Consider the following 17,236-nt stretch of genomic DNA (forward strand, 5'->3'; position numbering starts at 1 on the left):
GATTTAGATGCAAAGATGCTGGGCATGATTAATATGTGTTCCAATGATACAATAGGTGATATTGTACATCATCAATTGCCTGGCTGCACAGTCCATGCACCACCACACTGTGAATGAAAAACGTGCCCCATATATCTCCTTTAAAATTACTCCCCCTCCTCCTAAATCTATGCCCTTTAGCATTTGCCATGCTGAAAAACCCCTATCTACCCAATATATGCCTGATAAAACAGAGTTGAACTGATAAAACAACAGTTTGCCCAACCATCTGCTTATCAATAAACTCTTCCCCCAGACTTTGTCCTGCATCTTCTCTCTTCCAGCTTTCTCTGCTCCCCACAATCATTCTCAAGAAGGGTCCTGATCCAAAACATCACCTAACCACATTCTCAAGATGCTGCGTCACCCGTTGAGTTACCCCAGCACTTTGTGTCTTTTTTGAAAAACAGCATCTGCAGTTCCTTGTTTCTGCAGTTGAACGCTTCTTCTCCAAACTACTTATGACCTCCCATCACTTCCACCTTGCATTTCAAAATAAAATCCAGTTCTGGGTGCAACAGAAAGTAAATCATTGAATATTCCTCATGGGAAATGCCGATACAATCACACACAGTGATTCCGGTGGTCTTGCAGTCAGCTCCAGTGATGGCTTCATGCTCCTTCATCCACACTTTGGCAGCTCTATTGTCTGAACTATCAGTTTCTACTGTCCCCTTCTTTACATCTCACTGCCAGACATTATCCATTCATTAGCATTTCCCCATGGTCTCCCCACACCCACAGAACATAGAACAGTGGGCAGGAACAATCCTTACAGCCCACAATGTTTATGCCGTACAGGATGCTAAGTTAAACCAATCTCCTTTTCTGGCATGTGATCCAGATCTCTCCATTCCTTACATATCCATATGCCCATCTAGAACCCTCTTAAACACCACTCTCGTATCTGCCCCGACACAACCCCTGGCAGCGCATTGAAGGCACCTTCTACTATCTGTGTTAAATACGTATCCCACATATCTCCTTTAAACTTTGCCACTCTCACCTTCAAACCATGCCCTCTAGTCTTTGATATTTCCATCTTTGGGAAAAATGTTCTGACTGTCCACTGAATCTATGCTTCTCATAATTTTATTTAGTTCTATTAGTTTTGCCTTCAAACTCCAATGGTCCAGAGAAAACAATCCAAGTTTGTCCAACATCTTCTCATTGCTGGTATCACAAAATGCTGGAGTAACTCAGCAGGTCAGGCAGCATCTCAGGAGAGAAGGAATGGGTGACGTTTCGGGTCGAGACCCTTCTTCAGATTGGCTCTCAACCCGAAACGTCACCCATTCCTTCTCTCCTGAGATGCTGCCTGACCTGCTGAGTTACTCCAGCATTTTGTGATACCTTCGATTTGTACCAGCATCTGCAGTTATTTTCCTACATCTTCTCATTGCTAATGCCCATTAATCCAGGAAGCTTTCCAGGAAACCTCTTCTGCACCATCTGCACATCTGGGTGTCCTAGTGCATCAGTCACTGAAAGGAAGCATGCAGGTACAGCAGGCAGTGAAGAAAGCCAGTGGAATATTGGCCTTCATAACAAGAGGAGTTGAGTATAGGAGCAAAGAGGTCCTTCTGCAGTTGTACAGGGCCCGAGTGAGACCTCACCTGCAGTACTGTGTGCAGTTTTGGTCTCCAAATATGAGGAAGGATAATCTTGCTATTGAGGGCGTGCAGCGTAGGTTTACTAGGTTAATTCCCGGAATGGCGGGACTGTCATATGTTGAAAGACTGGAGCGACTAGGCTTGTATACACTGGAATTTAGAAGGATGAGAGGAGATCTTATCGAAACGTACATGATTATTAAGGGGTTGGACACATTAGAGGAAGGAAACATGTTCCCAATGTTGGGGGAGTCCAGAACAAGGGGCCACAGTTTAAGAATAAGGGGTAGGCCATTTAGAACTGAGATGAGGAATTCCAGTCAGAGAGTTGTGAATCTGTGGAATTCTCTACCTCAGAAGGCAGTGGAGGCCAATTCTCTGAATGCATCCAAGAGAAAGCTAGATACTCTTAAGGATAGCTGAGTCAGGGGGTATGTGGAGAAGGCAGGAATGGGGTACTGATTGAGAATGTTCAGCCATGATCACATTGAAAGGCGGTGCTGGCTCAAAGGGCCGAATGGCCTCCCCCTGCACCTATTGTCTATTGTCTATTGTCCATAACCTCTCCATACTTTTTGTAAGGGGTTGACCAGAGCTGCACACAATATTCCAAATACGGCCTAACTAAGTTTTTATTTAGCTTCAAAATAAATTCCTGTCTTTCATACTTGATAGACCAATGAAGGCAAATTTCCATTTTACTAGCTCTGAACCTGAACCCCAAGATCACTCTGTACATCAGTGCAGAGTGTTGCCTGTAACTGTATAGTTTCCCTTCACATTCAACCTCCCAAAGTGCATTGAAGGCAACCACTGCAGTGCCTTCCTATATCAGAGATTGTAGGGACCTTGTGGAAGATCTTTGCCTGTCGCAGACGGGTCCCAGAGGAATGGAGAGTAACAAATATTGTTCATTTGTTTAAGAAGAGGAGTAGAGAGAATGCTGGAAATTACAGGCTGGTATGTCAGTGGTAGAGAAGCTATTGGAGAGGATGATTCGGGATAAGATTGACTCACATTTGAAGCAGTATGGGCTAACTAGGGACAGTCAGTATAGTCTCGGCAAACATGACTCACAGGAGGAGTATGAGATCTGATGATCTGATCAAAATCCATGAGACAGGGGAGGAAGGAGATGGGCTCCTGGACTATCCTTGCTGATGAACCCCAGGAGTGATTCAGTGCAACTGGGGTCCAAATGTAGGAGGGCAGGGCTGGGATTAGGAGTGGGCATCAACTCTGAGATGGGCTCCCATATGGAGCGGGGGAACTATCTGTGATCAGGTGGGAGAGGTGAACTTCATCACCGCCCGGGAAGATGAATTAACGTGGCTCGCTCCACACCCTCCCCCTCATTATCTGATGCTGAACGATGTCGACACACAGATTAATTGCAGCAGAGTTTGCTCCACCCCCTCAGTTCCTTCCTGCGATTGGCTGTGACTGGGTTCAGCAGGATATAAATTGCAGCAGCTTGTGCCCAGGGTATTGGACCCACCTGAGGTGAGACCGGCTTGTTGGAGACGGACACAGTGAGTACCAGAGGAGCCGTTTGTGTGTTGCTGACACACGGGACTGGCTGCTGGTTCTGAGTTTCAATGGATTGACAAGTGAAATGAAATGAAATGAATTGGGAATTCTTTGTTTCAACAGATTGGAGACAGGATGAAGCCCTTTATTCCACTTGTGCTTGTGATGTGCATTTACCTGTCAGGATCTGACAGTGCAGGTTAGTACCTTTTCTAATGTGAGGAGTTGCTGAGTGCAAGCATCAGTCATGGTGCACCTGATGACAGAGGTACTGAGGAACATGCAGGGCAGCAGGAGACCAGATTCCATTCCCAGTCTGTGCCGAGGCAGCAGGTGTCACCTTTTGTTTTGAGATACAGTGCGGAAACAGGCCCTTCGGCCCACAGAGTCAGCACTGACCAGAGATCCCCTCATATTAACACCACCCTGCACACACCAGGGGGTGTTTTACATTTTAGATATGCTGCCTGACCCGCTGAGTTATTTCAGCATTTTGTTGCTTTTGAATAAACTAGTGAATTGTTTCTTGTATCCAACTCTTAAAATGTGTTGCCCTTCCATGTGCTGGAATCTTTGCCCAATTATGTCTGGTGGTGAAGAATGACTAGTTCTCTTTCTCAGGACGGTGAGAATAAGAAGAGGTCACAGGTCGGGTGATACTAAGACAAAATGTGTTGTATTTTGGCAAACCAGAAATCAATCTTCTTCAAAACTTGCCCAGGTTAGAATTTGTGCCTTTAGTCAATTGCACTTGTTCCTCTGGTGAAGAACAGCTTCCGTAGAACACACTTCTGGAACTGTTCCCACTCTGTCGATCAGGTTTAAATAAAACATTCCTTTGCATAAAACTGCTCACTAGTTACCCTGTGCTCCATCTCAGACGGCAATGTTACAATTTTAAACTGAGATTTAACAATCTAACTCTTTGCATTTTACAGATTTGAAGGGAAAATCAGCGATATTCCCAACAGCAACAGACAACAGTTTCATCAAATTGGATGCATCTGATTTCGCCTACTTGACCGCCTTTACTGTCTGCCTCAGGGCAGCCTCTGAAGAGAATCGCGTTTACTCATTGTTCTCGTACGCAACAAGCTCTTCCGCCAATAGTATACTGATATGGCAACAATCTAAAACAGAATTATGGTTAGAATTAGGAAACCAAAGAACTATATTTTTCGTCACAGAAATGAATTCTTTACTGAGCCACATCTGTGTGACCTGGGAGTCTCAAGGGGGTGAGATAACAGTCTGGGTCAATGGGAGAGGCAGTCTACAGAAGGTTGGTGGAAAGGGTCTGGTTGTGAAAGGGTCTGGTACGTTTATAATTGGTCAGGAGCAAGACTCAGTCGGTGGAGGTTTTGACATCATTCAATCTTTTGTCGGAGAGATGACAGATGTTGATATGTGGGATCGTGTTCTAAAACCAAATGATATTAAGTTGATCAGTCAGGGTTGTTTCACAGATGGAGGGAACATCATTGACTGGGATTTAACACCATTTACATCAGGGGGGAACGTCATTATTGAAGACAATGATGATTGTGCCGTTTAGAATGTGTTGGTCTTCCATCCTCTCTAACTGAATATGACCTGGTTTTGTGATCTTTCCTCTCTACACAAAATCAGCAGTAGAAGTAGTGGTGTTGATTCTAGAATAAAGGGCCGTTTGCTTCTGGATAAGTGACAAATCAGTGTCCTTCCAGTTTCTCATCAATCTCCCTGACAGGATAATGGCTTCAAAGTCAGTACATAACAGTCTCGAACGGTTGGGCATCCCAGTTAAAAGGTGCAGCAGTGCAGAACGGTGTCCAGGGCATTTAGTGCCATCTCTCTGATACACACATGTAGACAAGAAAGTGCCAGGGACACGGGGGTGGTGGTGATGGGCAGACACGGCCTGTGGGAAAGTCCCTGTGGTGGAGGCTGATCCTGCTCTTGACTTAGATTGTGCTGATTGGAATTATTACTGTCTCTCTCTGTATTACCCTCTTGATTTCACATTGTTTGTTACACCAATGTTTGGAAAGCTCACAATGTGTTCTGTGCTTCCAGTGATTGTGATTGAACTGTAACATTGCAGTTTCATCAGCTAAATAAATGAACATCAAAACAACAAAGATCTTGTCTATGAATGACTCTGTGTGTGTCCGGTCTCCAGTTAACACTCAGTAAACTTCACTATGTTTTCATGTGATAAAATGACTGTGTGTGCGTTGGTGCCTCCTCCAACAGGATCCGACCACTGGCCACATCTTCTCATCTCCACCCCTTTCTGCAAAGACCATTCCCTCTGCAACTCACTGGTTAACTCGTCCCTTCCCACCCAAACCAACTCCTACCCAGGTACTTTCCTCAGCAACTGCAGGAGATGCAACACCTGTCCCTGTACCTCCTACCTCGACTCCATGCAAGGACCCCAAGTTTTTTCAGGTGAGGCAGAAGTTCACTTGTACCTCCTCCAACCTCATCTATGTATCTGCTGTTCCAGGTGTGGACTCCTATATAGTGGTGAGACCAAGTGCATGCTCCTCGATCATTTTGCTAAACACCTCTGCTCAGTCCACCTAAACCTACCTGATCTCCTGGTTGCTAAACACTTTAACTCCCCCTCCCATTCCCACACTGTTCTTTCTGTCCTGGGCCTCCTTCATTCTCAGAGTGAGACCCAGCGCAAATTGGAGGAACATCACCTCACAATTTGCTTGGGCATCTTGCACCCCAGTGGTATGAACATTGACTTCTCTAACTTCAAATAATCATTGCTTTCCCTCTCTCTCCATTCCTCCCCTTCTTTGGTCTCAGACCAATCTGACAGTACCTGATTACATTTAATCTCTGTTTGCTTTGTTGTTACCTTCTCCTAGTTATCAATGATCTATTCTACATTTTCCTTAATCTCCATCCCCTTTGATGTCTTGTTCTCACACCTTACACTTCCTTTTAGACAATAAACAATAGGTGCAGGAGTAGGCCCTTTGGCCCCTTGAGTCAGCACCGCCATTCACCATGATCATGGCTGATCATTCACAATCAGTACCCCGTTCCTGCCTTCACCCCGTATCCCTTGACTCTGCTATCATTAAGAGCTCTAACTAGCTCTCTCTTGAAAGCATTCAGGGAATTGGCCTCCACTGCCTTCTGAGGCAGAGAGTTCCACAGCTTCACAACTCTCTGAGTGAAAACGTTTTTCCTCATCTCCGTTCCTAATGGCCTACCGCTTATTTTTAAACTATAGCCCCCGGTTCGGGACTCCCCCAACATCGGGAACATGTTTCCTGCATGTCCAATCCCTTAATAATCTTATATGTTTCAATAAGATCCCCTCTCATGCTTCTAAATTCCAGTAGGAAAATAACTGCAGATGGTGGTACAAATCAAAGGTATGACAAAATGCTGGAGTAACTCAGCAGGTCAGGCAGCATCTAGGAGAGGAATGGGTGACGTTTTGGGTCGAGACCCTTTTCAGACACGTTTCAGGTCGAGACCCTTCTTCAGACCTGTCTGAAGAAGGGTCTCGACCCGAAACGTCACCCATTCCTTCTAAATTCCAGGGCATACAAGCCCAGTCGCTCCAGTCTTTCAACATACGACAGTCCCGCCATTCCGGGAATTAACTCACGAACCTATACTGCATTCCCTCAATAGTAGGAATGTCCTTCAAATTTGGAGACCAAAACTGCACACAACACTCCTGGTGTAGTCTCACTAGGGCCCTGTACAACTGCAAATGGACCTTTTTGCTCCTATACTCAACTCCTCTTGTTATGAAGGCCAACATTCCATGACCTTCTTTTTCACTGCCTGCTGTACCTGCATGCTTACTTTCAGTGACAGATGAACTAGGCCACCCAGATCTCGTGGTACTCCCCCTTTTCCTAACTTGACACCATTCAGATAATAACCTGCCTTCTTGTTCTTACCGCCAAACTGGATAACTTCACATTTATCCACATTAATCTGCATCCGCCATGCATCTGTCCACTCACACAAGCTGTCCAAGTCACCCTGCATCCTCATAGCATCCTCCTCACACTTCACACTGCCACCCAGCTTTGTGTCATCTGCAAATTTGCTAATGTTACTTTTAATCCCTTCATCTAAGTCATTAATATATATTGTAATTAGATGCGGTCCCAGCACCGAGCCTTGCGCTACCCCACTAGTCACTGCCTGTCATTCTGAAAGGGACCCACTAATCTCCTATGTGGGACCTTATCGAAGGCCTTCTGAAAGTTCAGGTATACTACATCCACTGGCTCTCCCTTGTCCATTTTCCTAGTTACATCCTCAAAAAATTCCAGAAGATTAGTCAAGCATGAGTTCTACTTCGTAAATCCGTACTGACTTGGAACGATCCTGTTACTACTATCCAAATGTTCCGCAATTTTTTCTTTTATAATTGACTCCAGCATCTTCCCCACCACCGATGTCATGCAAAATGGTGGGATAACATTAGCTACCCTCCAATCCACAGGAACTGATCCTGAATCTATAGAACATTGGAAAATGATCACAAAAACGTCTGCGTGATTTCAAACGCTGAGGTAGCAAAGGGTGGTCATGGAGGGGGTTTCTTTCAGTTCATGTATATCTCTGTATCTTCTCCCTCCCCTGACTCTCAGTCTGATGAAGGGTCTCCATCTGAACCATTCCCCATTCCTTCTCTCCTGGGATGCTGCCTGTCCCACTGAGTTACTCTAGCACTTGATGTCTATCTTCAGTTTAAACCAGCATTTGCAGTTCCTTCCTACACAATGATAGAAGGTGTGGAAGATATTAATTTAGAGGGAAATTAATGAAAAATGAAAAGCGGAGCCTTCGCAGATTTGCTTTGAGATTTTATTGCATGATATCATGGAGAGATGGCGGCAGTAAACTACCCACCAGTTCTCTGACTGCACAGCAGAATTAGCCGACAGATGTACTGTGCAGTAAACAACTTTTGTTTTTTTTAGATACTACTCTACGAAAATATTCTATCTACTACATGGGTACCAATTATTTCATTAGTCATAACATACTTTTTGTTTATGTTGTGTAGGAAAATAACTGCAGATGCTGGTACAAATCGAAGGTATCACAAAATGCTGGAGTAACTCAGCAGGTCAAGCAGCATCTTGGAGAGAAGGAATGGGTGACGTTTCAGGTAGAGACCCTTCTTCAGACTTTTGTTTATGTTGCATACAGTGTGTGGTGTGGAAGCAGAATTCACAGATACTTGTAGAATCTGACAGGGACCGCGACGAGAACGCTCCTGCTATGGCCCCCTACACGACCTGAAAGACACCCCCTACGTGACCACCCTTTGCTACCTCAGTGTTTGAAACCACGCAGACGTTTCCACTCTTCTCTCCATCCCCTGGACTGCAGTGCATCGTCCAGAAGACTCAAACTCTGGGAAGAGAGACTAGCGAAATCTCCGGAAGACATTCACATGGCAATCGATCCCTCTGAGAAACCCCCACCAGGTTCTGACCAACCGTGGATAACCTGGCGCAGTCTCAACGGACTGCGGACAGGCTTGGGGAGAAGCAAATGGAACATGCTGAAGTGGGAATATACTGAAGATGCGGCAGACTGCGAGTGCAGACGGGGCCTCCAGACTATGGAACATCCCCTGAGCTGTGACACATGCACTGTAAAGGATCTTGCACAGGCCAATGACGTGGCACTAAAATTTGCTCGCTATTGGCAAACAGTTGTGTGATGACACGAATAAATAAATTTTGTTCATGTTAATCTTTTTCAACAACAAATGGTTAATACAAATCAAACACAATACATGGGCATCTTGACATTATTCTATCTCACCTTTTAGGCCACCATCCCCTGTCCGAGCCAATCATAAGCCGCCCAATTACAGTAACATTTCCATGCCACTAGCGGTAGGGGACGTGGGTGGTCTACTGTAACTTCTCACAGAAGTGAAAACAAGCTTCCTTATCTCCTCCACTATTTCATGTTTACATTTACCATCCACCCTTCAAAACATTTCCAGACAAGAGGTAATACATCTAATCCTACTTTACCGATTCCCACGAACCTCTTCTGCACCTGGTCAACGAGAGATGCCAATTGTCACATCCAAGCACCTTTCAGAAGCATCTCCATCCACAGTTAGCTTTTGTTACTCACTTGTTTTTAACAAATACCATGATTGTTGCAATACTTATGGAGATACCCAACTCGACTAAAGGTCCCACCCCCTCCCCTAACATCAGTCTGAAGAAGGGGCTCGACCCGAAACGTCACCCATTCCTTCTCTCCAGAGATGCTGCCTGACCCACTGAGTTACTCCAGCATTTTGTGTCTACCTTCGATTTAAACCAGCATCTGCAGGTTTCTTTTCCCTACAAACCTGTATGTCTTTGGAGTGTGGGAGGAAACCGGAGCACCCGGAGAAAACCCACGCTGGTCACGTGGAGAACGTACCAACATTGAATGGTGCCTTAGTTGATTTTTTTACATTGTTACATTACTGTTTATATTGTTATAGCACTCTATTTTATATAATGCATGTTTTTTTTCAATTTATTTTACATCTTAGTTATTATTTTTTATATTTTTTAAATATCTCCTGTGATGGAGATGGCGAGATCAAGAAACAAAAGGGAGATGGTGGAGATGGTCCAAGTGAATTTGAGAGCAGAAATGAGTGAGAAATAGTGTGAAAGGGTGATCGATGATCGGCATGGACACAGTGGGCCGAAGGGCCTGTCCACCATGCTGTATCACCAAACTAAACTGTGCTGCCTGACCCTCTGTGTTCCTCCTGCACTTTGCTGCAATTCTTTATATCAACACCTTTTTCACACTTCGATGTCTCTGACTTCACCACTGCTTCCTGACCTAATGGGTGGCACGGTGTTAGAGCTGCTGCCTCACAGCGCCAGGGACTCCAGTTCACTCCTGATCACTGGTACTGTGTGTGTGGAGTCTGCATGTTCTCCCTGTGACAGCGTGGGCTTGCCCTGGGTCCTCTGGTTCATTCCCACATTTCAAAGACATGCGGGTTAGTAAGTTACTTGGTTTCTGTAAAATTGCCTCTCATGTGTAGGGAATGGATGAAAAAATGGGATAACATAGAAAAGGTCAGCATGGACCCCGTGGGCTGAAGGGCCTTTCTCCATGCTATATCTCAAAACCAACTTATGATCCCCATATCTGACATGCTTTCATTCAAAACCTATGCAGTCCAATGACTATCTTTACGATGAGAATGCTTACAACGGCTTGCCTGCAGTCCGTCTGTCTTTTGTGTTTTTTGTTGTTTTTGTATGAGTTGCAGTTTTAATATGGTTTAGTGTTTGTATGTTATGGGGGGGGGAACGGGAACTGTAAAAAAAATCTCTCTCCCGAACGGAGACACGAACTTGTTTCTGTGTCGTGTCTCCGTTCCCGTTGCGGCCTACCAGCGGCCATGCACCTGGGACCGCCTGGGGCTCTGGTTCGCAGAGCCCGCGGCCCGGACTCACCACCTGCGGCGCTGGCTGCCTTCGGATGCTGTGGGAGCGGCTGCGACTCGTCTCCGGAGGCTTCGGCGCGGGCCGCGTGGATGTCGGAAGCCCGCAGGCCCCTGGGTGGGGGCCGACATCGGGAGCTCCGGTAGAGGCAGCGTGTTCGCCCGCCCCGAATTGCAGGGCTTGGGTCGGCCCGCCGCGGACCTTTCACTGTCCGGCGCGGCCTGAAATAGGCCGTGGACCTTTCACCGTCCGGCGCGGCGCTCCAATGTCGGGAGCCCCGACCGCCCCGACGTGGCAACTACAACAGCCTGACCTCGGGAGAAGACGGCAGGGAAGAGAAAAGACATTCTGGTCTTCCATCACAGTGAGAAGGGACTGGAGGAGACTCACTGTGATGGATGTTTCTTTTGTTTGGTGTTAGTGTATGATTGGATGTGTTATTGCATTTTTATTGATTATTCTTATTGGTCTTAATGTTTCAACTGCGGGTAATGTTTCATTTCACTGCACATTTATGTGTATGTGACAAATAAACCACTATGGACTATTGACTATTGAACAGCTGAAGAACTGCTTGCTTTATTTTCCTCTTATTTTACAGTCATTTGGCTCCCGTCTGATTAGCATAGTCATAAAGTCATGCAGCGTGGAAACAGGCCCTTTGACCCAACTTGCCCACACCAGCCAACATGTCCCATCTACACGACGGCGGCGGCACGGTGGCGCAGCGGTAGAGTTGCTGCCTACAGCGCCAGAGACCCGGGTTCCATCTTGACTGCGGGTGCTGTGTGTATGGGATTTCTCCGGGTGCTCCGGTTTCCTTCCATGTTCGAAAGACGTGCAGGTTTGTAGGATAATTGGCTTCAGTAAAGATTGTAAATTCTCCCTAGTGCATAGTCATACAGCAATAGACTCAGCAATGTGCCTGCGCTGCCCTAGCACCTGCGGTGTACCTGCAGCCCGTCTGTCTTTGTGTTTTTTGTCTTGATTGTACTGTAAATGTGATGTCGTTTTTTGGGGTTGTGTACTATGGGGGGAGGGGGGGGTGGCGGGAACTATAAATATAAAATTGTCTCTTCCGAACGGAGACATGACCCTTTGTTCTGGGCCATGTCTCCGTTCCCTCTGCGGCCTACCACCGGCCATGCACCTGGAGCTGGCAGCCTCCACCTGGGACTCGCCTGTGGAGGCTCCGGCCGCGGGGACGTCGGAAGCTCGCAGCCCCCTGGGTGGGGGCCGACATCGGGAGCTCCGGCAGCGGCAGCGTCTTCGCCTGCCCCGGATCGCGGGGCTTGGGTCGGCCCACTGCGGACCTTTCACCGTCCAGCGCGACCTGGAATAGGCCGCGGGATTTTCTCCGCCCGGCGGGGGCTTCAATGTCGGGAGCCACGACCGCCCCGACGTGCAGCGGCAGCATCTTCGCCCGCCCCAGATCGCAGGGCTTGGGTCGGCCCGCTGCGGAACTTTCACTGTCTGGCGCAGCCTGGAACGTGGCAACTACAACAGCCTGACCGCGGGAGAAGACGGCAGGGGAAGAGAAAAGACATTCTGGCCTTCCATCACAGTGAGGAGGGGACTGGAGGAGACTCACTGTGATGGATGTTTCTTTCTGGTTCTTATTGTATGATTGTGTGTGTTATTGCTTATTTTTATTGCTCTTGTTGTTGGACTGTGGGTAATCTTTCATTTCACTGCACATTTATGTGTATGTGACAAATAAACTTGACTTGACTTGATAGGACAATGCTAGTGTATGGGGTGATCGCAGGTCGGTGCAGACTCGGTGGGTCGCAGGACCTGTTTCCGCGCTGTATCTCTAAACTAAACTAAACTGAACTACACTAGTCCCATCAGTCTGAAGAAGGGTCTCGACCCGAAACGTCACCCATTCATTCTCTCCCGAGATGCTGCCTGACCTGCTGAGTTAATCCAGCATTTTATGAATAAATACCTTTGATTTGTACCAGCATCTGCAGTTATCTTCTTATACACTAGTCCCACCTGCCTGCGTTTGGCCCATTCCCTCTAACCCTGTCTTATCTGTGTTCAAAATGGGCATCTTTGTAACAGTAATATAGAATACTTGGTGGATCAGTAAAGTGACTCATTCATTATTTCATAGCATGAAGTAAGTAGCTAGCTCTTCATAAACTGTGCCTCTTACAACTTTAAGCTTTCACCATCTCAATCTCTTTGACACGGTCGAGGTGAATTATTTTGCATGAGATAAGTATCTTCAGAGTCAGAATTAACCATCATTTGCAAGAGGAGAGAACTGAATGTATTGTGGGGAGCACTGCCAGAAGAAATGGAGCAGTATAATCCTCATTACACGAGAAAGATCCTCGCAGGAAGAGCGCAGAAAATACTCTCATACTTTTAAAGCAGTTCTGTGGAGAAAACGTTCATTCAAGATTCTAATTACATTTGGTTTTAAAATGTCTTGTTTTTCTACAGCAGAATAATAGTTTACTTTAGTTTAGTTTAGAGATACAACACGGAAACAAACCCTTCGGCCCTCCGAGACCGCACCGACCAGCGATCCACGCACATTAAGGTCATAAGGTCATAAGTGATAGGAGTAAAATTAGACCATTCGACCCATCAAGTCTACTCCGCCATTCAATCATGGCTGATCTATCTCGCCCTCCTATCCCCATTCTCCTGCCTTCTCCCCATAACCCCTGACACCCGTAACACTCTCCTATGCACATTAGGGATAACTTACATTTATACCAAGCCAATCAACCTGCAAACCTGCACGTCTTTGGAGTGTGGGAGGAAACCGAAGATCTCGGATAAATCCCACGCAATCACAGGGAGAACGTACAAACTCCGTACAGACAGCACCCGTAGTCGGGTTGAACCCGGGTCTCCGGCAATGCAAGGACTGTAAGGCAGCAACTCTACCGCTGTGCCACCGTGCTGCCATGTGCTTAATTAATTCACACTGTGGAATTCCAATCCTCTCCAATTCAAGGGTTAAGTTGTGAACTAGTCAAACATCCTGACTGCAAACTACCACTTCATTCCCAAAAGGAGTCTCCAGAAATCTATACACTAAAACTCTCGTTTGTTTGTTTGGTTGTTCCTGAACTACAGCCAAAACGGTACATGATAGCACGACAATTTTAGGCCCACTTTACTCACCGTCGTCCCTTTGGTGCTAATGGAAGAAGTTTCATTAAAATTGGCGTTATATTTTTTAAGTTATTCACATTTTAAAGTTTAAATCTATCTCCGAGGGAGGGAGGGGGGAGGGAGGGAGGGAGGGGGGAGTGAGGGGGGAGGGGAGGAAGGGGGAGGGGGAGGGGAGGGGGAGGGGAGGAGGGAAGGGAGAAGGGGAGGGGGAGGAGGTGTGGGGGAAGGGGGTGTGGGGGAGTGGAGGTGGGAAGGGGAAGGGGGGAGCAGGGAAGGAGGGAGGGGGAGGGGGATGGGAGAAGGGGGAGAGGGGGGATAGGGGAGGGGAGAGGGGGTGAGGGGGGAGGGGGAGGGGGAAGTAGAGAGTCCTGCACCAATGCAGGAGAGGTTTGGGCCCAATGGATAGGTTGGATATACTTTTTTCTCTGGAAGACTGGAGGTTGAGGAGGGGCCTGGTAGAAGTACATACAATGATGAGAGGCAAAGATGTGGTAGACAAGCGGAACCTTTTTTTCCAGGACGGAACTAAAGGGTCTGCTTCCACCCTGTGTGACACAGTGACTCCATAATAATGTTTGCTGATACGATGCGATACAATAAGACAGAACTTTATTTATCCCAGGTGGGAAATTGCTCAATTCTTGGACAATTCTTAATATTTGGAACTCTTCTTCAAAGCCTGCATGTTGTTACATTTGTTTAGGAAATGTGTGGGAGTTGTCAATCCCTCATTCCACTGGAATACTTTGTACGGCTTTTGTCATTTGTCACTAATCACAATCAATCAATTACAATCATACTTTATTAGCCAAGTATGTTTTGCAACATACGAGGAACTTCATTTGCCGTACAGTCATAACAATAAAAATCAACAGGACACACAGGATACATTTAAACATGAACATCCCCCACAGTGACTCCTCCACATTCCTCACTGTGATGGAAGGCGAAAAACAGTTCAATCTCTCCCTTCTTTGTCCTCTAGCGGTCGGGGTCTCTACCTTCCGTTGACGGGACGATCTTGACTCCCTTAGCCGGCGGCGAGCCTTCCTCATCGGGGCGATCAAGCTCCTTCATCGGGGGAGGGGGGGGGAGATCTCAGCTCCCCCGCGCCAGCGATCTACCCCCGGTCGGGACCAGTCAAATCTCGTGCAGCTTGGAGATCCCAACCGGTCTCAACCCGAGACTGTGAGCTCCGCAATGTTAAAGTCCGCAGAGCAACGAGCCCAGGCAAGGGATCGCAGGCTCAGATGGTAAGTCCACGTCCCGGCGGTGGAACTCAAACTCAGTCCCGAGCAAGGTCTCCAGCTCCACGATGTTAGGCCGCAGAGCGACCGGAGATACGATCCGGAAAACAATCACAACTCCGGCAAGGTAAGAGAGTAAAAAAACGTTTCCCCCGACCCCCTCCCCCATCCCCCACATCAAACAAGCCTGAGAACATTAACACAGACTTTTAAAACTCACCAAAAATAACAGAAAGGTTTAAAAACGTCAGACAGACTGCAGACGAGGCAGCCATCGTGCGACACCTCCTGGTGTTATGTATAAGGCACCAGGCAACAACAAAGATATAAGAAAATAACTGCAGATGCTGGTACAAATCGATTTATTCACAAAATGCTGGAGTAACTCAGCAGGTCAGGCAGCATCTCGGGAGAAAAGGAATGGGTGACGTTTCGGGTCGAGACCCTTCTTCAGATATCAGTCTGAAGAAGGGTCTCGACCCGAAACGTCACCCATTCCTTCTCTCCCGAGATGCTGCCTGACCTGCTGAGTTACTCCAGCATTTTGTGAATAAAACAACAAAGATATGTACAGTTTACTCCAGCTTCTTTATGCTTCATGTTCTTAGCCTGTCAGCCCTTAAGGTTGAGCACAACATCCCACAACAAATCTTCAACAGATCCTTCAGCCAATGTATCCTTGGTATACTTCAGCCAATGTCAAAGAAACCTGATGTGATTAATTAAAACCATCTGATTAATTATTTCAACCTTATCCGTTGGACCTTGCTGAGTGACATTTATTGTAATATACACATAGATTTAATTGATTGTGCAAAACGTCAAAACAAGGTGGCACGGTGGCGAAGCGGTAGAGTTGCTGCCTTACAGCGCCAGCGACCTGGTTTCGATCCTGGCTACCGGTGCTGTCTGCACGGAGTTTGTACGTTCTCCCCGGGACCTGCGTGGGTTTTCTCCGGGAGGCTCCGGTTTCCTCCCATGCTCCAAATACGCACAGGTTTGTAGGCTAATTGGCTTGTTATAAATGTAAATTGTCCCTAGTGTGTGTAGGATAGTGTTAGTATTGCTGGTTGGCCCGGACTCGGTGGGCCGAAGGGCTTGTTCCCACGCTTTATCACTAAACTAAGCTAAACTAATTAAGGTTCAAAAAATAATCAGCTCTTTATATCTTTATTACAAAAAGCATCTATTTCGAGGACAAATTAAGGAGAGTGCAGGTATGGGTTTACAGAGCTAACTGGTTCTACCCTGTACAGAAGAGAAGGCCTTTACAGTAATGGGGTGTAGCTGACAGCAGTGCTGGAGCTAGCAGGTGCTCATTAATAACTATTATTTTTAATCACTTCAGAATAAATGACCCGAGCTTTGGAGCTTGAGAAGCAGGACTAGGATTCTCTTGAAGTTGCCCACGAAGAATGACTGGCCTTTGGAAACCTGGTTTCCAATCGGAATGTGAAATTATTTTTGTTTTATGTTTCCTTTTTCGTTCACTGTATTTGAAGTTCAAACAAGTGTACAAGTCTACTGAAGCACTTTGTAAAATGAGAACCAGCACAGGAAGTTGTGTTACAAGGTGTTTAAAGGGAACACAACTCCTGCACAACTTGACAATGGATAGTACGGACTTGGTGGAGACTAGAGTCAACAGTGTGTTATTGTCGTGTGTCCCAGATACAACAATGACATTCTCACTTGCAGCAGCACAGCAGAATATGTAAACATAGTACACTGTAAACAATATTATAAACCAGAGAGAAAAAAAACTTCAGTTATACACATGCATATAGATCATATATATATATATATACACACACACATGTACACATACGTACAGTATACGCTAAAAAAATACAATAATAGTGCAATGATAGCAATAATAGTCCATGTAGTTTGGAGTTTATTTGGTTGTAGTGTTCTATAGCCTGATGGGTGAAGGGAAGAAACTGTTCCTGAACCTGGACGTTACAGTTTTCAGGCTCCAGGAAGGAACGGCAGATGCTGGTTTACACCAAAGTTAGACACAAACCTCTGGAGTAACTCAGCGGGACAGGCAGCATCTCTGAAGAGAAGGAATGGGTAACGATTCAGGTCGAGACTCTTCTTCAGAGTCATGGTCGAGGTGTTTGCAGGAGGAGAGGCCAGACAAGGGACTGCCGATTACGTATGACATGCTCATATGTTTTCAGTAGACACTGAGACA

At 46.4% G+C, this 17,236-nt stretch overlaps 1 protein-coding gene across 2 annotated transcripts; it reads left to right on the forward strand.

Moving 5' to 3' along the window:
- The first annotated feature begins 3,114 nt into the window (after positions 1-3,114).
- LOC144606685 (serum amyloid P-component-like) lies at positions 3,115-5,291 on the forward strand. 2 transcript variants are annotated; one of them, XM_078422985.1, is made up of 3 exons: positions 3,115-3,184; positions 3,306-3,381; positions 4,121-5,291. In XM_078422985.1, the coding sequence occupies exons 2-3, from the start codon at positions 3,318-3,320 to the stop codon at positions 4,735-4,737; spliced, it is 681 nt and encodes a 226-aa protein (XP_078279111.1). In that variant the 5' UTR covers positions 3,115-3,184; positions 3,306-3,317; the 3' UTR covers positions 4,738-5,291. The 2 variants fall into 2 exon arrangements, with proteins under 2 accessions (XP_078279111.1, XP_078279112.1); XM_078422986.1 differs by having other exon boundaries at positions 3,124-3,155.
- The last annotated feature ends 11,945 nt before the right edge of the window (positions 5,292-17,236 follow it).

The sequence above is a fragment of the Rhinoraja longicauda genome, chromosome 27 (assembly GCF_053455715.1).
Source record: "Rhinoraja longicauda isolate Sanriku21f chromosome 27, sRhiLon1.1, whole genome shotgun sequence".
Classification (NCBI taxonomy): Eukaryota; Metazoa; Chordata; class Chondrichthyes; order Rajiformes; family Arhynchobatidae; genus Rhinoraja; species Rhinoraja longicauda.

Bases quoted from the DNA above. Each gene is read 5' to 3' on its own strand.
- LOC144606685 (XM_078422985.1), top strand. From the start codon at position 3,318: ATGAAGCCCTTTATTCCACTTGTGCTTGTGATGTGCATTTACCTGTCA. The intron at 3,382-4,120 runs GTTAGTACCTTT...TGCATTTTACAG, and splicing joins GTCAGGATCTGACAGTGCAG to ATTTGAAGGGAAAATCAGCG.